This window comes from Hyperolius riggenbachi, chromosome 4, assembly GCF_040937935.1.
Source record: "Hyperolius riggenbachi isolate aHypRig1 chromosome 4, aHypRig1.pri, whole genome shotgun sequence".
In the NCBI taxonomy this organism is placed as follows: Eukaryota; Metazoa; Chordata; class Amphibia; order Anura; family Hyperoliidae; genus Hyperolius; species Hyperolius riggenbachi.
In genome coordinates, this window is record NC_090649.1 from 472487291 (window position 1) to 472510424 (window position 23134).

Here is a 23134-nt window from a genome sequence, read left to right on the forward strand (position 1 = left end):
TGTTTTTTTTAAATTGTGATACATACTTAAGAGGACGGATCCTCCTCCACTAAACTACCACCGCTCTGAGGGATGGATCACTCACACAACCAGAGCTGTGGAGTCGGTACAAAAATCTTCCGACTCCAACTCCGACTCCTCAGTTTATGAAACCACCGACTCCAACTCCAGGTACCAAAAATGGCTCCGACTCCTTAGTTTCTTACCAGGACTGTGGATTTTGTACAAAAATCATCCAACTCCGACTCCTAAGTTTATGAAACCACCAACTCCGACTCCGGGTACCAAAAATGGCTCTGACTCCTCGACTCAGACTCCTTAGTTTAATACTTACCAGGGCTGTGGATTTTGTACAAAATCATCCAACTCCCAACTCCGACTCCTCAGTTTATGAAATCACCGACTCCAACTCTGACTCCAGGTACCCAAAATTGCTCTGACTCCGGCTCTTCGACTCCACAGCCCTGCGCACAACTGTGCGTTTTCAAGAGTGTTTTAAGTATTTTCAGTTGCCAGTGATTTTGAAAACAAATGAATTGTGTGGAAAAATAGCGCAGGTTGTATCTTTTTTTCGAACTCTATGCATAATCAAAGATGGCTCCTAAACACACAGCGGCACCACAGACTATCGTTCCATACATTTTAGCGTGCATTTTTTTTAACTGCGGTAAAGCGCTGTGCAAGCGCAGACAAAAACGTACGCTGGCTTGACAAATATGCTGGAAAGTCAGAACATGGGGTCAAGGAAGATGTGGAAAGCCTCTGGAGTATCCATAGGTAAAGTATAACTTTTTTTTTATTATTATTTGCCTCAGGTTCACTTTAATAGCCACAGCCTGCGTCCATTTTACTAAGAAAACTGCAAAACCAATGATATACTGTCATAAATATTTTTTTTCCTCAGAAACGCAGATAAACACGTACCAAGTGGTTACACACCCTGTTCCCCTCATCACCGCCAGTTCTACGCCACGAACGACGCAAAGCAGACAGAGTACTGGCATGGAGCATGCGCAGTGTGCTGGGAGAAGCCAGAGCGGTGTCATGGCGGCCTCCTGCTCCCTGACTCGCTGTGTGGTGGGTCCAGCGGGGAAGCACACGGCCTCCGTCATCTTCCTGCACGGCTCAGGTGCGTCTCCCTCCTTCGTGCAGCTCTGCGTAGGGCTGCCCTCCTCCCCTTTGCGGCTCTGTCTGTAGGGAGTTTGGGCACCTGCGGTTGTGGAAGGGCATTCTGGGAATTGTAGTTCCCAAGCATTTTTAAGTTGTCCTTTTTTTATTTTGTTTTTGCATATAACTAGGTTTCTAGGACATTTCGGGGTTCAGTATTATTATTATTGTGTTAATAAGAACCATCAGTGTTTGTATTTATTTTGAGAAAGACTGGTCACCTTGTTAAAAGAGGAAGTTCAGGGATTTCATATTCTTCGTATGATAACTTATTTTATAGGGCCAACAACTTCCGTAGCGCTTTACATAGTACAAAACAAATATTGTGGAACATATATAGATTCAGACACTACAACAAGTTCATATGATGAATTACATCAGAATAAAGAACACACACACACACACACACACACACACACACACACACACACACACACACACACACACACACACACACACACACACACACACACACACACACACACACACACACACACACACACACACACACACACACACACACACACACACACACACACACACACACACACACTTCTTTTTACAAGCCTCGCCGACCGATTGAAGTGCTACATTGACCACTGATCGTCATCCTATATCTGCAAAACACATCGCTAGCCTCAAGGCTAGGGAGGTGTCTGTACAGCATCATTCCACAAATTTACGCCGAGGGATCGTTTCTTTATCCCTTATGGGTAACAATTCTTGCATGTGTGTACTTAGCTTTAGAAACAACAGGAGGAGGTCCCTGCCCTTGCAAGCTTACAATCTGTTCTCTGTTAACCTAATTCTGAGTGCCTCTTGACTTTCAGGTACAGTCTGATACTTGGAAAATGTAAAGAGAAAATGTACCACGATTTAGGAGGGTAGGAGGAAGTGCAAATATTCTAACTTATAACTAGGCTTGCTCATACAGAGTAGCTACTTGTAATCAAAATTTAAATTAGCCAGCGCTGACTGCGGAACGGGGGGGGGTGTTGTTGGTTAACTTACCCATGCTGCCGCTTTGATCCGATGCGCTCCAGGGAGTAACTTCAGCGCCGTCAGAAGACGGAGATGAAGTTACTTATGAAACGTAATTCGGCCTCCAGCAGCAATTGCTGGAAGCCACATTATTTCATTCCCCATTATCCACGTCGACCTAGAGGGGGAATAGTATTTAACGTCACCGGGAACCTGTGCAGCAGCTGGATAAACCATATACTAGCTGTATCCTGCGCCCAAGTCTCCCAGGGTGAATTCTCTCTCGTACTCCATTTGTCAGGGTTTCCAAATCATCCCTTTAAATCCTGACACATCGAAGTTATGCAGGTTCTGCCACTATGTATGCATAATCAGTGCCTAAACTGCATCCACAGAACCTGCATAATGCATATGTTTCCGTATGTAGTAGTGTAGCAGCACCCTCTGTAGGTTAAACGATTCGATGTGCCTGGCTAATGGTCCAGCAGCCCTCTGGAACGATCAGCAAGAAGATAAGGAAACAGCCGGCACCATCAATGATAAAGTTTCTGCTCTTTTATTGCATATAGGACTCCAGCAGATAAAGCAACGTTTCAGGGTGGCATACCCCTTTGTCAAGCTTGCTGGAAATCAAGATACATACTGACTAATAACAAACATCTTTAAATAGTACACATGGTTGGCAGCATCCAATGACATTCAAATCTGTCTACCCCAATCATAACAGTCCTAAGCTAGTGGACCTGATGGGGAACTAGAGTGCAGCTGCCATGATAGGTTGCCTTACTATGGAACCACCACCTGCTTTATTCCTCACTGCCTGGCCAGTCACCGTCCCCCTTGGTCCGCCGGATATCACAGCGGGTCCCGCCCTGCATGCTAGGCATTGCCGGCGGATTCCCTATGTGTAAACACGCAATGGGCGGAGCAAATGCTCCGTCCCAGCGTGTCTCGGCGGACTCTGTGGAGACGTCAGCGGCTGTCAGCCGCCGACGTCTCCAGTTGTATGCAGGAAGAACGGCGCCGCCAGCCAATCAGGAACCTCCCATCTATTCACAGCGTGGCTGTCGCCTGGCAACCATGATCAACATGTAGCCAGCGCGGCGCCACCATTGCATCAGTATAATCAGTTAGCATCCCAACACTTGTCACAAAAGTCACAGACTTCAATCACAAATAAAAGGAGAGCATCCGAGCAGGAAAAAGGCATAGCAGAGGGGAGAAAGAGAGGAAGGGAAACAGGGGAAAGAGTTTAGAAAGTAACAAGTAGCAGAAAAAGGGAGGGGGAAAGGAGGGAAGGGCCTAACTTTAGTGTACACAAGAGGCAGAGAGTTGGTAAATCTCTAAAGAGACAATACAGAGCAACCAGTTGTCACAATGGGCCCAGGGTCGTATGATAATAAAACAACAAGACAGGCTAAGGCTGGGCACAATGGAGTCCCATGATGAAAAAGATAAAAAATAAGAATAAAAAACTTATAAAAAAGGCAATAAATCAAGCTCCCTATTAAGTCCTCTTGGCTCCATTGTGTCCAGCCTCTTAATCCAATAAGCCTCCCTCCAAAGTAATTTTTTGATACGGTCACCACCTCTCCTGAGAGGCTCTACCCTTTCAATGACCATAAATCTAAGCTGGCTAACATGGTGGCCCATCTCTGCAAAGTGATAGGCCACCGCCTGATCCGTGAGCTTCTCTCTAATTGCATGTTTGTGAGATGATATACGTTTTTTAAGTTTTTGTGTGGTCTGACCAATATACAATAGCCCACATGGACATTTTAGGGCATAGACCACATAATCTGAGTCACAAGTGTGCCAGCCCCTAATCATAATTTTAGTGCCCTGATGGGGATGGGACAGTGATGGGCCCTTGATGACCGAACTACAATGTACACAATTGAGACAGGGATAAGTCCCTCTCCTTTGTGTTTGTGTAATATGGCCATCAATATTAGTGTCTGCATGCACCAAGCGATCTCTTAATGTGGGAGGTCTTTTATAAGATATGAGGGGAGGGTTCCTAAAATGTTCAATCTCAGGGAAGCTATCAGACAACAGGTGCCAATGGTCTTGTGTAAGGAATCTTGCCAGTTTCTCGTCGATAACCTTGGCCTGCACGGCCATAGATATTGTTATACTGATACGTTCTTGAATATTGGCCAATGGATCCCTATCCAATTCTTGGTAAGTAGATGTATCGGAGAGTTGTCTCAAGACCTCCGTCCGATACATACTAGTGTCCATCAAGAACGTATCAGTATAACAATATCTATGGCCGTGCAGGCCAAGGTTATCGACGAGAAACTGGCAAGATTCCTTACACAAGACCATCCCATCACCCCCGTATTGTATGTTTGTCCCAAGATACATAAACGGCTAGATAATCCCCCGGGCCGCCCTATAGTGGCAGGGGTGGAGTCAGTTTTCTCCCCACTAGCTAAATATTTAGATCACATACTTAGACCTTATGTAGTGGGGCTCAAGTCGTATCTGCGAGATACTCAAATGTTTTTGAACATTATCCGCAACATGGAACCCCTACAGGGCCCATGCTTATTGGTTACGTTGGATGTTGAGAGCCTCTACACCTCCATCCCTCATGATGGGGGTGTAGAGGCAGTACAATATATGCTGGAAACAGCATCAGATTTTTCAGGTCCACAGGTTAAATTCATATGTGATCTATTAAGGATTGTTTTACAGTTTAATTATTTTCGATTTGATGATGACTTTTTCTTACAGGTTAGGGGCACGGCTATGGGGTCGAATGTGGCCCCGTCCTACGCTAACATCTTCATGGGGGTGTACGAGGAGATGTACGTATACACCAATGCATTATTTCAAAAATACGCCAGACAATGGCATAGATATATAGATGATGTTTTCTGCGTGTGGGCGGGGCCACATTCGACCCTGGAGATGTTCATTACTGAATTGATGGGCAGATGCCCACATATACGACTCACTATACATTCCTCACCTGAACAAGTGAGCTTTCTAGACACACTAGTCTATCGGAGAGGTGATGGGTTGGGTACCGACCTCTATGTCAAGCCCACGGATGTGAACTCCCTCCTTCATTATGGGAGTTTCCATCCGTGGGCTACTAGAAGGTCGGTGCCTATTAGTCAATTTCAGAGAATCCAGAATATTGTTGAGGATGGTACTGTGCGTGGGACCAGACTTGATGAGATGCAAAATAGGTTTGAGAATAGGGGGTATCCCACTGAGATACTGCAGAGGGCACGTGCTAGAGTGGATACACATAGTATGGGACAGAGAAATAGGCAACAGACTCAAAATCGTATTCCCTTTGTGACCAGATTTAATACACATAGTCTGGGTATATCTAAAGTTATTAAGCGCCATTGGCACCTGTTGTCTGATAGCTTCCCTGAGATTGAACATTTTAGGAACCCTCCCCTCATATCTTATAAAAGACCTCCCACATTAAGAGATCGCTTGGTGCATGCAGACACTAATATTGATGGCCATATTACACAAACACAAAGGAGAGGGACTTATCCCTGTCTCAATTGTGTACATTGTAGTTCGGTCATCAAGGGCCCATCACTGTCCCATCCCCATCAGGGCACTAAAATTATGATTAGGGGCTGGCACACTTGTGACTCAGATTATGTGGTCTATGCCCTAAAATGTCTATGTGGGCTATTGTATATTGGTCAGACCACACAAAAACTTAAAAAACGTATATCATCTCACAAACATGCAATTAGAGAGAAGCTCACGGATCAGGCGGTGGCCTATCACTTTGCAGAGATGGGCCACCATGTTAGCCAGCTTAGATTTATGGTCATTGAAAGGGTAGAGCCTCTCAGGAGAGGTGGTGACCGTATCAAAAAATTACTTTGGAGGGAGGCTTATTGGATTAAGAGGCTGGACACAATGGAGCCAAGAGGACTTAATAGGGAGCTTGATTTATTGCCTTTTTTATAAGTTTTTTATTTTTATTTTTTATCTTTTTCATCATGGGACTCCATTGTGCCCAGCCTTAGCCTGTCTTGTTGTTTTATTATCATACGACCCTGGGCCCATTGTGACAACTGGTTGCTCTGTATTGTCTCTTTAGAGATTTACCAACTCTCTGCCTCTTGTGTACACTAAAGTTAGGCCCTTCCCTCCTTTCCCCCTCCCTTTTTCTGCTACTTGTTACTTTCTAAACTCTTTCCCCTGTTTCCCTTCCTCTCTTTCTCCCCTCTGCTATGCCTTTTTCCTGCTCGGATGCTCTCCTTTTATTTGTGATTGAAGTCTGTGACTTTTGTGACAAGTGTTGGGATGCTAACTGATTATACTGATGCAATGGTGGCGCCGCGCTGGCTACATGTTGATCATGGTTGCCAGGCGACAGCCACGCTGTGAATAGATGGGAGGTTCCTGATTGGCTGGCGGCGCCGTTCTTCCTGCATACAACTGGAGACGTCGGCGGCTGACAGCCGCTGACGTCTCCACAGAGTCCGCCGAGACACGCTGGGACGGAGCATTTGCTCCGCCCATTGCGTGTTTACACATAGGGAATCCGCCGGCAATGCCTAGCATGCAGGGCGGGACCCGCTGTGATATCCGGCGGACCAAGGGGGACAGTGACTGGCCAGGCAGTGAGGAATAAAGCAGGTGGGTGGTTCCATAGTAAGGCAACCTATCATGGCAGCTGCACTCTAGTTCCCCATCAGGTCCACTAGCTTAGGACTGTTATGATTGGGGTAGACAGATTTGAATTTCATTGGATGCTGCCAACCATGTGTACTATTTAAAGATGTTTGTTATTAGTCAGTATGTATCTTGATTTCCAGCAAGCTTGACAAAGGGGTATGCCACCCTGAAACGTTGCTTTATCTGCTGGAGTCCTATATGCAATAAAAGAGCAGAAACTTTATCATTGATGGTGCCGGCTGTTTCCTTATCTTAACCCTCCTGGCGGTTTGCAAAAAAATCGCCAGGGGGCAGCAAATCTTTTTTTTTAAATTTTTTTTTTTTTTTCATGTAGCGAGACAAAGTCTCGCTACATGATAGCCGCTGCTCAGCGGCATCCCCCCAGCCCCTCCGATCGCCGCCGGCGATCGGAGATCCGGAGATCCCGTTCAAAGAACGGGATCTCCTGGAGGGCTTCCCCCGTCGCCATGGCGACGGGCGGGATGACGTCACCGACGTCATCGACGTCGTGACGTCAGAGGGGACTCCGATCTGCCCCATAGCGCTGCCTGGCACTGATTGGCCAGGCAGCGCACGGGGTCTGGGGGGGGGGGGCGGCCGCGGCGAGAGGAATTGCGGCGGATCGGCGGGTAGCGGCGGCGATCGGGCACTGCACGCAGCTAGCAAAGTGCTAGCTGCGTGCAGCAAAAAAAAAATTATGCAAATCGGCCCAGCGGGGCCTGAGCGGTGCCTTCCGGCGGCATAGCCCGAACTCAGTTCGGGCTTACCGCCAGGAAGGTTAATGCATATGTTTCCGTCATTACCCGAGCCAAAGTGCTCAGTTAACCTCCTTAGAAGTATGCCCTACACTGTGTCAGGCATACCGCTTACTGGCCCCAGGAGTCCCCCATGCATAATAAATGTAATCCAATGGCTTTAAAACCTTTAGCTAGCACTAGGCTAGCTAATACAAGTGTCCAGCTCCCCCCGATTGCCTGCGATTCCCCCCCCCCCCCCTGGATCCAGCGATCACGCAGCCTCTCTGCACAGCTTCGGTCTCTCTATGGGAAGGATCGGGTCTGCGCATGATGTCATGACGTCGTGTGCCATCCTCCCCATAGTGAAGACCGGAGCTGTGCGGGGAGGCTGCGCCGATTGCTGGATCCAGGCTGGGTAATGTATAACTGGGGGAGCGACGTGGATCGGGGGTGCCGGACACTTGTACTAGCTAGCCTAGTGCTAGCTCAGGCATGGGCAAACTTGGCCCTCCAGCTGTTAAAGAGACACTTAAGTCAAACAAAAAAATGAGTTTTACTCACCTGGGGCTTCCAATAGCCCGCTGCAGCTGTCCGGTGCCCTCGCCATCTCCCTCCGATCCTCCTGGCCCCGCCGGCAGCCACTTCCTGTTTCGGTGACAGGAGCTGACAGGCTGGGGACGCGAGTGATTCTTCGCGTTCCTGGCCACAATAGTGCCATCTATGCTGCTATAGCATATATCATATACCATATAGCAGCATAGAGGGTGCTAATGTGTCTGGGAACGCGAAGAATCACTCGCGTCCCCAGTCTGTCAGCTCCTGTCACCGAAACAGGAAGTGGCTGCTGGCAGGGCCAGGAGGATCGGAGGGAGACAGCGAGGGCACCGGACAGCTGCAGGGGGCTATTGGAAGCCCTAGGTGAGTAAAACTCATTTTTTTTGTTTGACTTAAGTGTCCCTTTAAGGAATTACACGTCCCACAATGCATTGCAGGAGTCTGGCAGCCACAGTCATAGCTCATAAAGGCAAATGCATTGTGGGACTTGTAGTTCCTTAACAGCTGGAGGGCCAAGTTTGCCCATGCCTGTGCTAGCTAAAGGTTTTAAAGCCATTTGATCACAATAATTATGCATGGGGACACAAACTGGAAAAACTTCCTGAGCAGCGTAAAGAGAAACTGTGACCAAGAATTGAACTTCATCCCAATCAGTAGCGGATACCCCCTTTTACATGAGAAATCTTTACCTTTTCACAAACGGATCATCAGGGGGCGCTGTATGGCTGATAATGTGGTGAAACCCCTCCCACAATGGGATGTCATGACCATGGTCCTGACAGTTTCCTGTCTGTGAACCTCATTGCATTGTGGGAAATAACCGCTGATTACAGCTGGGTCCAACTGCCAAAAAAGCAAGCAGCATCTCCTTCCAGTGACATCACCTGCCAGCAGTAAAAATGTCACCTTGTGATAAATGTCAGAATGTAAATCAGGGAGAGGAAAGATTTTACAACGGGCAAACACTGACTAAATCATTTATTCATCATTATTGTAAAAATGAACAACTTTTTTTATTACATTATTTTCACTTTAACCACTTGAGGACCCACCCTTTACCCCCCCCCTTAAGGACCAGCGTTGTTTTAGCTGATCTGTGCTGGATGGGCTGTGCAGCCCCCAGCACAGATCAGGGTGCAGGCAGAGCGACCAGATCGCCCCCCTTTTTCCCCACTAGGGGGATGATGTGCTGGGGGGGTCTGATCGCTCCTGCCTGCCTGGGTGTTGCGGGGGGGGGGCACCTCAAAGCCCCCCATCCGCGGCGAAATTCCCCCCCTCCCTCTCATCCCTGTCCCCCCTGGCAATCTGGGCTGCACAGGACGCTATCCGTCCTGTGCAGCCAGTGACAGGCTGTCCCCGTCACATGGCGGCGATCCCCGGCCGCTGATTGGCCGGGGATCGCCGATCTGCCTTACGGCGCTGCTGCGCAGCAGCGCCGTACAATGTAAACAAAGTGGATTATTTCCTCTTGTGTTTACATTTAGCCTGCGAGCCGTGATCGGCGGCCCGCAGGCTATTTGCGGAGCCCCCCGCCGTGAATTGACAGGAAGCAGCCGCTCGCTCGAGCGGCTGCTTCCTGATTAATTAGCCTGCAGCCGGTGACGCATAACTGCGTCGCTGGTCCTGCAGCTGCCACTTTGCCGACGTGCGGTGAGTGTGCGGTCGACAAGTGGTTAAAATGGTTTCTACTGTGATGTGTGGGCATGAGTCTTTGACAGGGATGCTCAAATACGGCTTCGGGAGATACCCGGATTGTTGCTATCCGGATATCTCCCAGTAATGCTGGGCGGGGGGGTCAAGCTTACCTCTCTGACGTCTTCTTCGCTCGTCCCTCAGCACCTCCCACGATGCGGTCCACGTGCATCACGTGACTACAAACACTTCCTCCTTCAACCCGGAAGGAAGGAAGTGTTTGTAGTCACGTGACCGCTACTTGGACCGCATTGTGGGAGGTGCCAAGGGACGAGCAAAGAAGTCAGAGAGGTAAGCTTGACCCCCCCGCCCAGCATTACTGGGAGATATCCGGATAGCAACAATCCGGGTATCTCCCGAAGCCGAATTTGAGCATCCCTAGTCTTTGATGCTTACCGCTAGTCTTAATCACTCCTGTGCCCCTCTGTTTCGCTTTAAAAGGCCCCATTAGTGGATGCGACTTGCCCAAGTCGCTGACCTTAAAAGGACAACTGAAGTGAGAGGGATATGAAGGCGGATTTATTTCCTTTTAAATAGTACCAGTTGCCTGGCTGTCCTGCTGATCCTGTGCATCTAATACTTTTAGCCACACCCCCTGAACAAGCATGCAGCAGATCAAATGTTTCTGCCTGGATTAGCCGCATGCTTGTTTTTTGTGGGTGACACTACTGATGCATGAAAGATCACCAGGACAGCCAGTCAACTGGATTGTTTAAAAGAAAATGAATATGGCAGCCTCCATATACCTCTCACTTCAGTTGTCCTTTTAATGGGAGGTGCAGTAAGCAGCAGGACTCGCTACTACACATGACAGTAGCTTTAACCACTTGCCGACCGCACACTCATAACGTGCGTCGGCAAAGTGGCAGCTGCAGGACCAGCGACGCAGTACTGCGTCGCCAGCTGCAGCCTAATTAATCAGGAAGCAGCCGCTCGTACGAGCGGCTGCTTCCTGTCAAATCACGGCGGGGGGCTCCGTGAATAGCCTGCGGGCCGCCGATGGCGGCTCGCAGGCTAGATGTAAACACAAGCGGAAATAATCCGCTTTGTTTACATTTGTACGGCGCTGCTGCGCAGCAGCGCCGTAAGGCAGATCGGCGATCCCCGGCCAATCAGCGGCCGGGGATCGCCGCCATGTGACAGGAGACAGCCTGTCACTGGCTGCACAGGACGGATAGCGTCCTGTGCAGCCCGGCTTACCAAAGGGGGCCAGGTAGGAGAGGGAGGGGGAGCATTTCGCCGCGGAGGGGGGCTTTGAGGTGCCCCCCCCGCCAGCCACTCGCAGGCAGCAGAGATCAGACCCCCCCAGCACATCATCCCCATAGGGGGAAAAAAAGGGGGGCAATCTGATCTCCCTGCCTGCACCCTGATCTGTGCTGGGGGCTGCAGAGCCCACCCAGCACAGATCAATCAAACTAGCGCTGGTCCTTAAGGGGGGGTAAAGGGTGGGTCCTCAAGTGGTTAAAAGGGATGATTTACCAACACTGCCATGTGAATGGACTCCTATGACTAGGAGTCCTTAGGCGACTGGCCAATGTTATTGGAACAATGGCAGGACACAGAAAGGCAGCACATACCCTGTAAAGGATACCCGAAGTGACATGTGGCATGATGAGATAGACATGTGTATGTACAGTGCCAAGCACACAAATAACTAGGCTGTGTTCCTTTTTTTCTTTCTCTGCCTAAAAGAGGTAAATTTCAGGTATGTAAGTGGCTGACTCAGTCCTGCTAGGAAAGTGTTTTTATAGTTGGAATTTCTTATCAGTGAGGGTCACACTGTAGTCACTTCCTGTCCGAGTCAGGACTGAGTCAGCCACTTACATACCTGATATTTAACTCTTTCAGGCAGAGAAAGAAAAAAGGAACACAGCCTAGTTATTTGTGTGCTAGGCACTGTACCTACACATGTCTATCTCATCATGTCACATGTCACTTCGGGTATCCTTTTAACTGTGAGGCGACAGTCTCTTCATGCAAGTTGTACCAGTGACTGTGGCCAGAAACGCACATCTGCCCTTATCGCCACCCACAAAAGATAGTTAATATGATACTACAGTAATACATTTTGCTTGATGTTTTATGTTAAAGGGTTCCCAGGACTAACTAGGTGGCCATACCTGGGGATTCTTCCAGGGCTGTGGAGTCGGTCCAAAAATCCACCGACTCCGACTCCTCAGTTTAGGATTCCACCGACTCCGACTCCACGACTCCGACTCCTCTAATTTGCATATTACAAGTTTGTTGATTAAAAGTATGTAACATGTAATTCGTCTCTTAACTGCCAACGCTTAGGAATTTTACAAGACAACTGAAGTGAGAAGGATATGTAGACTACTATATTTATTCCCTTTAGACTAAAACTAGTCCTTGGTAAGAGTACTTGTAAAAGGTACAAACCGGAACAAAGAACATCTATAAGGCCCTAGGCAATGTAAGTGTGGGTACATGTAAGAATGATGTGCAGGTACTCTGCAGGGGAATGAGGAGATTCTTCCTCTATTACACATTCTTCATGCACAATCTGTACATGGATCAGGCCCTAGGCAATGTAAGTGTGGGTACATGTAAGAGTGGTGTGCAGGTACTCTGCAGGGGAATGAGGAGATTGTAAACAGACAACACCTCTGTGTTCAATGTGCACAACATTCTCAGTGGATTCCCTGCAGCTCTGTGGGGAGTGCATATGTAGAGTATAGTACTACTGTGTAACAAAGTAAACCTGAGACAGATGAAATTAAAGTTTTATACATACCAGGGGCTTCCTCCAGCCGCCTTCAGGATAATCAGTCCCTCGTTGTCCTCCTCCACCACCTGGATCTTCTGCTATGAGTCCAGGTACTTGAGCCAGTCAGGCGTAGTGCGCATGCACACACTCCGCTGCCAGGAGCATACTACACCTGTGCAGCATTATTGCGCAGGTGCAGAATGTTCCTGGCTGTGGGAGCGGCATGTGGCCGGACAGCGCTGACTGGCTGAATTACCAGGACTCATAGCAGAAGATCCGGGTGGTGGAAGACAGTGAGGGACTTATTAGCCTGAAGAAGGCTGGAGGAAGCCCCAGGTATGTATAAAACTTTACTTTTCATCCGTCTCAGTTTCCCTTTAATTTGTAGTCACCAAACCAAATTTTTAATAACATATCAAATTATTTGATTTCATCAGCAAAGGGAGTGCATACATTTGCATAAATCAGCATCAATGCAGAATTATTTCCATCTCATTGACCATCTCTATTAGTGACACAGCTACACATCAGGCTTTATTCTTACAGCATAGATGTTATTTAGTATATATAAGAGATTCCTGTGTACACATCATATATACAGTCACAATCAGATATGTATATCTGACCTTAAAAATACGGGGACTGCTTTATTGAAGCCGCACAAGTAACTAATTTTGATTGGTTTATTTCATTTTTGTGGACTGGGCACAGCTATTACTGTATATATAGTGTATATATACATTATTTTTAATGACTTTTATCTGAGAAATAGAACATTTTATCATATTTTCTATTTTAATTACAGTTACAAATTCATTAGGAGTCGGAGTCGGTGCATTTTTTCCCGACTCCGACTCCAGGCACCAAAAATTGCCCGACTCCACGACTCCGACTCCACGACTCCGACTCGGACTCCACAGCCCTGGATTCTTCAGTGCCCCGTAAACTCTGTGGTCCCTCAGTTTTTTTCCAGCCTTCCTTTAGTTTTGGAGCTATGCCTACCATTTATAGTTCCAGCTGAACCCAAAGGCGCATGTTCTGTCTTCAACATGTTCCCTCAATCGCGCTCCCAAACAGCTACGCATAGTAGTTGTTCATCTGGAGCGTTCTGGGCATGTGCAGTTCTGAAACATTTGTAACCAGTGATGTGGAGTCCGTACAAAAATCATCCGACTGCAACTCTGACTCCACAATTTATGAAACCTCCGACTCCAGGTACCCAAACCTCCTCAGACTCCACAGCCTTCTTTGTAACCATGCATGTTTGTGTTTGTTAAGCAACTGCCAAGACAAATTCCTTGTAGGTGCAAACTTACTTGGCGAAAATAAATTGATTCTGATAAATTGATTCTGATTCTGATGCATGCATGCATTTTCTCTCAGGGTGCTTTTCCACTAGTGCGGTGGGAAATCGCCGCGGATTCTCCGCGGACGAATTCGCATGCAGGAGCGAAATCGCATGCGGTTGTATGCGAATTTTACCGCTAATTCGCATACGATTTCGCATGGATGATGCTGTGTGTGAATTTAACCATGTCAGTGCCTGTGTGCTTTTTTCATTGATTCCATGCGAAATCGTACGCGAATTCGCATGAAAATTTGCATGAAAAAACACCATGCGAATTCCCTATTAAATACATTGTATGCGAATCGCATGCGGTGTCCGAATTCGGATGGCTCTGCTGAGCAGATTTTTCCTGCACAAGAAAACGCTCCGTTTTCCTGACAAGTGGACACAGGCTCATTCACTTTTATTGGTTATGCGAATTTGCATGCGGGGAACGCATGCGAATTCGCGTTAGTGGAAACGCACCCTGAAAATACAGCTGCGCCTCTGGTCAGTTATCATAATAGACAGTTCTGCTCCTCCGTGTGCCTAGAATAAGGAAAGCAGGTACATAGCGATATAGGGTGTGCTGTATTAGAGATCGCTCACTATGTACCTGCTTTCCTAATTCTAGGCACACGGAGGAGCAGAACTGTCTATTAGGATCGCTGACCAGAGATGCAGCTGTATTTTAATAGAAACTGTATGAGGAGACTCTCCTTATTGTGGACAGCGGGCAGCAAGCTGGACAGTGACTAGTGATTTGGGTGGTGAGCGCTGTTTCGTTTCTGAGTCCTGCATGCATGCATGCCCATGACTCTTATGGCCAAGTGTGGTCTCCAGGCCGCATTACCCCACAGCATAAACGGAGGAACAAGTTAAGTCCGCCAGAGCACCAAGTCGGACACCCAATATAAAGTCCAAAAGGACCGGCGCACTCAGGATTTCTTCCAAAACTCATAGAAATCTTTATTACAAAATCTTCAACATTATAAACATTAAAATACGTGAGACATCACAGGGATAATCCAGCAATACGATAACCGCCAAAGACGGTCAATGCCCATCAAAAGCCTAGTCCCCAAGCAGACGGAGTATATATAGCAGTCGGGTAGACAAAGGTCACCATCCTATACTGTAGAAAGTCCAAACATCACGGCAACAGACACCGGCCAAGAGCTGTTTCGGGCGTACAGCCCTTCTTCAAGCCAAGCAAAGTGAGCTTTTCAGGTATAACATTAATTCTTAAGAGGAATAGGTAATAAAAACGAGTGTTTGTTTGTTGTTTGAGACTTCAGAGTCTCTTTAACATCACAATCTGCCCATAGTATTCAACATCTGTTGACCATCATACTACATGGAGGAGGTAAAATTGGTTAGTCATTGGCCAATAATGATTGAAAGTGTGTACCAGGTTTTAGTCCAAAGATCCATCCTGGTGGATCTGATCTGCAGATGATTGTCCGTTAAACCAGGTATCTGCAGATATCATAGACTATGAATGCATTTTGCAGGAACTGACATTTTGCAGATACTGATCTGTTGAATGTGTGCAGCATCTTGCAAAGATTTTTATCTGATGGGGAGTTCAGCTCCATAGATTAAACTGTGTAGAGAATGGCTCTCATACTACATGGAAGGGGGTAAAATTGGTCTGTGATCTTTCATTTTCCAAAGACTTTTATCTGATGTGTGTACCCACCTTAATGCTACATACACACTTGAAAGATAAGTTAAAGTTATCAGACCAATTTTACTCCCTTCCATGTAATATGAGAGCCATACTCTACACAGTCTATTCTATGGAGCTGAACTCCCCATCAGATAAAAATCTTTGCAAGATGCTGTACACATTTAACAGATCAGTATCTGCAAAAGATCAGTTCCTGCAAAATGCATTCATAGTCTATGATATCTGCAGATCCTCATACACACCTTGTTTAACCTCCTGGGCGTTTCAATTCTCCCCTAATTTCTGCCCAAAAAAGTCTATGGAATTTTCCATTGAATTTTTTTTTTTAATATTTCAGGCCTGTAACTTACCAAATCATTAGCAAACAAGGTTCTAGTGCTTATCCTAAGCATAATAAAATAATAAAACATGAAAATCATGGCAAAAAAAACATTTAATAGTAACAATACGTAAACAAAACATCTTAATTCAGATCAAGCAGCAGTTGCAGCACAAAAAGTATTGAAACATCAATACACTTCCTGAGTATGAAATATTTTAAAGCAAGGGACAGCACAAAGTCCTACATCACATTCAGGGCAGTAAAAGCGCGTCTCCTTGCGCACCTTTTTTCCATTCGGCCCCCTCTTAGAGCAGCACACAACGCACATGCGGGTAGGTGTTGCTTTGCGCTCAGTGGGTGGCACATGCTCTACAAAATGACGTCCTGTTAGTCGCACTGGATTTACGACATAGGAGGCACGACGTCCTGGTCTATTCGCCTCAGTTTGTGGTTGCTGATGTTGTAAGCATATTTCCTCACAAACCTTCAAAATGTAGTCAAAGTGAGGAAGAGGCCTGTCATTTTGTTTCTTGTAGAGGACATAAGAATTCCAAAGACACTGCTCCACCAGATGTCTAAAGATTTTCTTGTAATATTTGCGCTGCTGTTTGCGCACAACGGGGTAGAATGTTATGCACTGGTCAGCACGGTCCACCCCACCCATTGTCTGATTATAATCCAGAATGACCTGGAGTTTCTGGATTGTCTTCCCAGCACGATTCTTGGCTGCAGCAGTGTCAGTGTTATGGACTGTTGACAAAACGGAAACATCTTTCTTGTCCTTCCAGCTTCCCCTGGCTTCAGCTTCTGAGCAGAAAAGGCTGATGGCAGATTGCGACGGTTAGGCCGGACAGTGCCATATGAATCAGTCTTGTGTCTGATGAGGTATTCATATAGTTCAGGGGAGGTATAGTAATTATCTGTGGTCAGGCAATATCCCTGACCAAGAAGCGGTGAAATGAGGGAGAGGACAGAGGCGGATGCAAGGCCAAACTGGCTGTAGCTGGGGTCAAATTGTGTGCCTTTGCCAGTGTATATAATGGCATTCCAAATATATCCGGAATTAGATTCGCACAATAGGAACGATTTTATCCAAAATCTGGCACGCTTGGAAGAGATATACTGTTTCCAGGCAAGTCTCCCCTTATACGCCATTAGGCTTTCATCTACGCTAACGTCTCTTTCTGGAACATACACGGACTGAAATTTGCGTATGACCATTTGAAATAGGTCGTAGATCTTCCACAGTTTGGGGGCAGGATGGGTGGCCTCATCAAAGGTCTCATTATTCATGAAATGCAGGTTTTTCATGATGAGGCTAAATCTGTTTTCTGACATGACAGTCCCAAAAAAAGGTGTAGCAATCAGTCGGTTGGTGCTCCAATATGATGTCTGGCGGGGTTTCCCCACAACCCCCTGGAGGATGAGGATGGCCAGGAATAGCCATATATCATCCTGGGTGACTGGTTCCCACCTTTTTCCCCTAGCAAACCTCCTGAATGGACCAGGCTGCTGTTCCGCATAGCGGTTGGTCTCCTCCACTATAATTTGGATTACGGCCTCGTCCAAAAAAAGTTTCAAATAGGCCAGGGGGTTAGGATCACAGGGAACTTTTTGGCCGGGTTCGCCTGTAAATGGGAATCGTGGGGGGGCAGGATTATTCTGGGTAGTGTCTTTAGCGATCCATGTGCGGATGCTCTCGACCTCTTCGGTGAAGTCATCGCTGTCAGACTCTGAGTCAGACGATGACATGTTCGCCACATAGCTGTCACTTGAGTCTGAGAAAAACATCTGCTCATCCTCGCTGTCCTCAAACTCCTGCATCAGGGTTCGCGGGGAGAGGCGTCTACGGGAGCTGGAAGCCATAGCAGGGCAGGTGGCAGAAAAAACGTGGTCGTTATTCGGAGCAAGGGTCAAATCCAGGCAGCAATCAAAGCGTCGTCGTTATCCAAAAGCAAGGGTCAAATCCAGGCGGCAATCAAATCAAAGCGTCGTCGTTATCCAAAAGCAAGGGTCAAATCCAGGCGGCAATCAATAGAATAGTCGATAGTCCAAAGCAGAAAATCAGCAGAAATATATCAGTGCAAGTGTCAGCAATCTCAAATAGCAAATGGTGTTTTTTTTTTCTTTTGTCTTTATGTTTCAAATTTGTTTCCTTTTACTGTGTATTGGATTGGATACAGGTGCATTCAATCCAATACAAATTCAAATTTACCGCCGCGCCCCCTAGCGTCGACCTCACAACGTCATAACGTGGACGCGGAAGGAGACGCGAAAGGAGGCGGAAGAACACGCGAAAGGAGGCGGAAGGACCGGAGGACGGGATCGGAAGGCCCAGAGGACGGGATCGGGGTCGGAAGGCCACGATGACGGGATCGGAAGGCCACGAGGATGGGATCGGAGGCCCAGAGGCGGGATCGGAAGGCCCAGAGGCGGAATCGGAAGGCCCGGGACGATCGCGGAAGGAGACGCGACGAAGGTGACGCCATGGAGAGACCGGAGGGGACCAGAGGACGGGCTCAGGAGGACCGGAGACCTACCGGAGGACGATCACAGCAATCCCTGTACCCGGCGCACTCGGCAACACATGGTATAGTCTGGGGAACTTTTTTTTTTTTTACCCCGACACTGTATCGGGATTATCTAAATGGGCATCTTTTTTCACCCCGATACAGTGTCGGGATTATCTGCCAGAGGGTTAACGGACATTCATCTGCAGATCAGATCCACCAGGATGGATTTTCAGATCTGCAGATGAATGTCTGTTAAACAAGGTGTGTATGAGGATCTGCAGATATCATAGATTATGAATGCATTTTGCAGATACTGATCTGTTGCATGTGTACAGCATCTTTGTGTGCAGCATCTTGCAAAGATTTCTGTCTGATTGGGAGTTCAGCGCCATAGAATAGACTGTAGGTATGCAGTGTTCTCCCCAGGCTCTTTTAGCCGGGTGCTCCACCCGGCTAGATTTGGTGACCACCCGGCTGTCATCGGCTCACCTCCTCCTATGCCATAAGCAGAGTTGCCCTGCATTTTCATCTCAACCCACCCGGCTACTTTTTCATGCCACCCGGCTGGAAAAAAATTCTGGGGAGAACACTGGGTATGGCTCTCATACTACATGGAAGGGGGTAAAATTGGTCTAAGATCTTTCATTTATCTTTCAAGTGTGTACGCACCATAAAGCCTGGTACACCCTTTAATTAAGATTGGCCAATCACTGACCAATTTTACCTCCTCCACGTAGTATGATGGTCAACAGATATTGAATACTACAGGATCTTCTCAAAAAATTTGCATATTGTGATAAAGTTCATTATTTTCTGTAATGTACTGATAAACATTAGACTTTCACATATTTTTAGATTCATTACACACAACTGAAGTAGTTCAAGACTTTTATTGTTTAATATTGATGATTTTGGCATACAGCTCATGAAAACCCCAAATTCCTATCTCAAAAAATTAGCATATTTCATCCGACCAATAAAAGAAAAGTGTTTTTAAAACAAAAAAAGTCAACCTTCAAATAATTTATGTTCAGTTATGCACTCAATACTTGGTCTGGAATCCTTTTGCAGAAATGACTGCTTCAATGCGGCGTGGCATGGAGGCAATCAGCCTGTGGCACTGCTCAGGTGTTATGGAGGCCCAGGATGCTTCGATAGCGGCCTTAAGCTCATCCAGAGTTTTGGGTCTTGCATCTCTCAACTTTCTCTTCACAATATCCCACAGATTCTCTATGAGGTTCAGGTCAGGAGAGTTGGCAGGCCAACTGAGCACAGTAATACCATGGTCAGTAAACCATTTACCAGTGGTTTTGGCACTGGGAGCAGGTGCCAGGCCGTACTGAAAAATGAAATCTTCATCTCCATAAAGCTTTTCAGCAGATGGAAGCATGAACCCACTTTTGAACCAGAAACAGCGGCAGAAGCGCCTGACCTGGGCTACAGAGAAGCAGCACTGGACGGTTGCTCAGTAGTCCAAAGTACTTTTTTCGGATGAAAGCAACTTTTACATGTCATTCAGAAATCAAGGTGCCAGAGTCTGGAGGAAGACTGGGGAGAGTGAAATGCCAAAATGCCTGAAGTCCAGTGTCAAGTAACCACAGTCAGTGATGGTCTGGGGTGCCATGTCAGCTGCTGGTGTTGGTCCACTGTGTTTTTATCAAGGACAGGGTCAATGCAGCTAGCTAGCAGGAGATTTTGGAGCACTTCATGTTTCCATCTGCTGAAAAGCTTTGTGGAGATGAAGATTTCATTTTTCAGCACGACCTGGCACCTGCTCTCAGTGCCAAAACCACTGGTAAATGGTTTACTGACCATGGTATTACTGTGCTCAATTGGCCTGCCAACTCTCCTGACCTGAACCCCATAGAGAATCTGTGGAATATTGTGAAGAGAAAGTTGAGAGACGCAAGACCCAACACTCTGGATGAGCTTAAGGCCGCTATCGAAGCATCCTGGGCCTCCATAACACCTGAGCAGTGCCACAGGCTGATTGCCTCCATGCCACGCCGCATTGAAGCAGTCATTTCTGCAAAAAGATTCCCGACCAAGTATTGAGTGCATAACTGAACATAATTATTTGGAGGTTGACTTTTTTTGTTTTAAAAACACTTTTCTTTTATTGGTCGGATGAAATATGCTAATTTTTTGAGATAGGAAATTTGGGTTTTCATGAGCTGTATGCCAAAATCATCAATATTAAAACAATAAAAGGCTTGAACTACTTCATTTGTGTGTATTTGAATCTAAAATTCATGAAAGTCTGTTTATCAGTACATTACAGAAAATAATGAACTTTATCACAATATGCTAATTTTTTGAGAAGATCCTGTATAGTATACAGTCTATACTATAAGCAGCTTGTGTAAGTAAACCCCCACCCATACTAAACCCCCACCCATACTACACGGTGGTAAAATTGGTCAGTGATTGGCCAATCATAACTGAAAGTGTATACCGGGTTTAGGGCCGGGACCCACTAGCAGTGCTTTCTGTGCACTTGTTGATAGAGTTTTGTCAGGCACTAGGGCAGTGGAACCCTATGATGGTGATTCCACCAGGACTGTGGAGTCGAGGAGCAATTTTGGGTACCTGGAGTCGGAGTCGGTGGTTTCATAAACTGAGGTTATTTTTATATCGACTTCACAGCCCTGTTAAGTATTAGACTAAGGAGTTGGAGACAGAGAAATTTTGGGTACCCAGAGTCAGTCAGTGGTTTCATAAATGTTGGAGTCGGGGTCAGATGATTTTTGTACTCCACAGCCCTGGATTCAACTACAGAATTTGCGATATAGCTATGCCTGGAGTTGGACTTTACAAGGTTGTTCCAAAACTACCCGCAAATTTAGGGGTGGTTGGGACCTAGGTGCTTTTAGTAAGCCTGAGTTCTTCTTTAACCTCTACCAGTTATTGGATTACTGTAATCTCTTCTCGCTATGAATCCTTTCATTGGCTTCGCCCACAGAAAATAGTCATCCGTTGGACTGCCCAAGTGATGGTCACCCTCCAAACATGCACAGTTCTCGTTTTTCCATGTATCACGTCTGTTCCGCTCAGTTGGCTTTTCCGTAAACCTAAATTATCGCTTGTGTTTAGCAGCGGGCGCGCTTTGAAAGCCCTGCGTACCTCGCTGAGATGGCCATCGGGATGTACAGGAATTCCGACGTTAACGAGGTAGGCGCCACTAATGGCCATGAGGTCATTGGCTTGCCACGATGGTTAGATGAATAGTGAGTCACTGACCGACGGCCAACGCTCCACTCAGCTCCACTTCACGAGCTTGTCCTGTTATTCAGCCTGAGAGGGTTTGATGTGAGCTTTGTGTTACATCTGTTGCGGCGTGTCACTCTCTGACCCATGATTAATCGGGAGTTAGTCATGGCAGTGAAACACTTTGAGCCGTGGATGGCAGAGCTTCTGAGCATTCGCAGGAGTTCAGGCGGCTGGCCGTTCTAGCTTTCTAGTACCGGGGCTGTGACAGAAATATTATTTTATGTGAAACGTTTTGGTGTAGGTCAGGGGTGGGCACATGTAAATCCTGGCTTCTCTCTATCCTTGTGTTGTCTCCTTCTCTGAACCAATACTGCCACTTCCACTTGTGACACCCTGTGGACATTGATTGTAACAGCCACAATTGTAACAAATAGTGTACTGGTCAAGGGCTCTGCCTCTGACACAGGAGACTGTTCAGTATGCCAGTAGGACCCAGGGCCGTATTCAACATAAGGCACTGTAAATGTCACTCCCCTTCTGCAGTCCCTCCCTTCTTCCCGTCCCAAGTGGAGCATAAATGAGCGGTTACTCACCCTGCGCTCGGCATTCCAATGATGAGATCTTCCTTCAATCGGGGGAAACTCTAGCTACATAATACCTGGGGCACTTCTAGCTCCTTAGTATTATGTAGCCAGAAGTACCGTGAGTATTAACCTCCTTGCCGGTTATCCCGAACTCAGTTCGGGGTAACCTGCGCAGGAGGATTGCTCAGGCCCCGCTGGGCCGATTTGCATAATTTTATTTTTGCTACAAGCAGCTACCACTTTGCTAGCTGCTTGTAACTTCCGATTGCCGCCGATCCGCCGAGCCGCTCCCCCCCCCCCGCCGCCTCAGACCCCTGCGCTGCCTAGCCAATCAGTGCCAGGCAGCGTTGAGGGGCGGATCGGGATTCCCCATGACGTCGGTGACGTCATCCCGCCCCGTCGCCATGGCGACCGGGGAAGCCCTGCAGGAAATCCCGTTCTCAACGGGATTTCCTGCATACTCTGATCGCCGAAGGCGATCGGAGTGGGTGGGGGGATGCCGCCGCTCAGCGGCTATCATGTAGCGAGCCCTCGGCTCGCTACATGATTTTAAAAAAACAAAAAAAACCCAAAAAACCTCCTGCGCTGCTTCCTTGCCGGAGGAATTGAACCGGCAAGGAGGTTAAAGGGGTTCGCTGGTATGTTTAAAAAAGCTAAAACTTACTTGGGGCTTCTATCAGACCCCTGCAGCTGTAATGTCCCGCGCCGTCCTCCTCCGATGCTCTGTTCCCCGACACCGGTAACCTGCTAATTATTCATCTAACTAGACGAATAGAACTGCGGCTGCGTAGCTATTGCCACGCATGGGAGCGAGTACTCCTGCCTGCGCGGCAGCGCACCTGCAGTTCTATTTGCGGGACATTACAGCTGCAGGGGGATGATAGAAGCACCAGATAAGTGTCAGTTTTAGCTTTTTTAAACATACAGAGAACTCATTTAAGTAGTTGCGGCTAC

At 47.2% G+C, this 23134-nt stretch overlaps 1 protein-coding gene and 1 long non-coding RNA gene across 5 annotated transcripts in view; one reads left to right on the forward strand and one right to left on the reverse strand.

Moving 5' to 3' along the window:
* Positions 1-1126, reverse strand: part of LOC137570990 (uncharacterized) — a 354595-nt gene extending 353469 nt beyond the window's left edge. For all 3 annotated transcript variants that reach the window (XR_011031268.1, XR_011031270.1, XR_011031269.1), the window contains exon 1: positions 925-1126. This is a non-coding gene — a long non-coding RNA (uncharacterized lncRNA). The remainder of the gene's footprint in view (positions 1-924) is intronic.
* Positions 711-23134, forward strand: part of LYPLAL1 (lysophospholipase like 1) — a 72320-nt gene continuing 49896 nt past the window's right edge. Inside the window, exons 1-2 of one of the 2 annotated variants that reach the window (XM_068279685.1) lie at positions 711-777; positions 905-1129. In XM_068279685.1, the coding sequence (XP_068135786.1) occupies positions 717-777; positions 905-1129 (286 nt within the window). In that variant the 5' untranslated portion in view covers positions 711-716. Of the gene's footprint in view, positions 778-904; positions 1130-18173; positions 18464-23134 lie in introns of those variants that run through there. The other variant, XM_068279686.1, reaches the window with a different exon arrangement.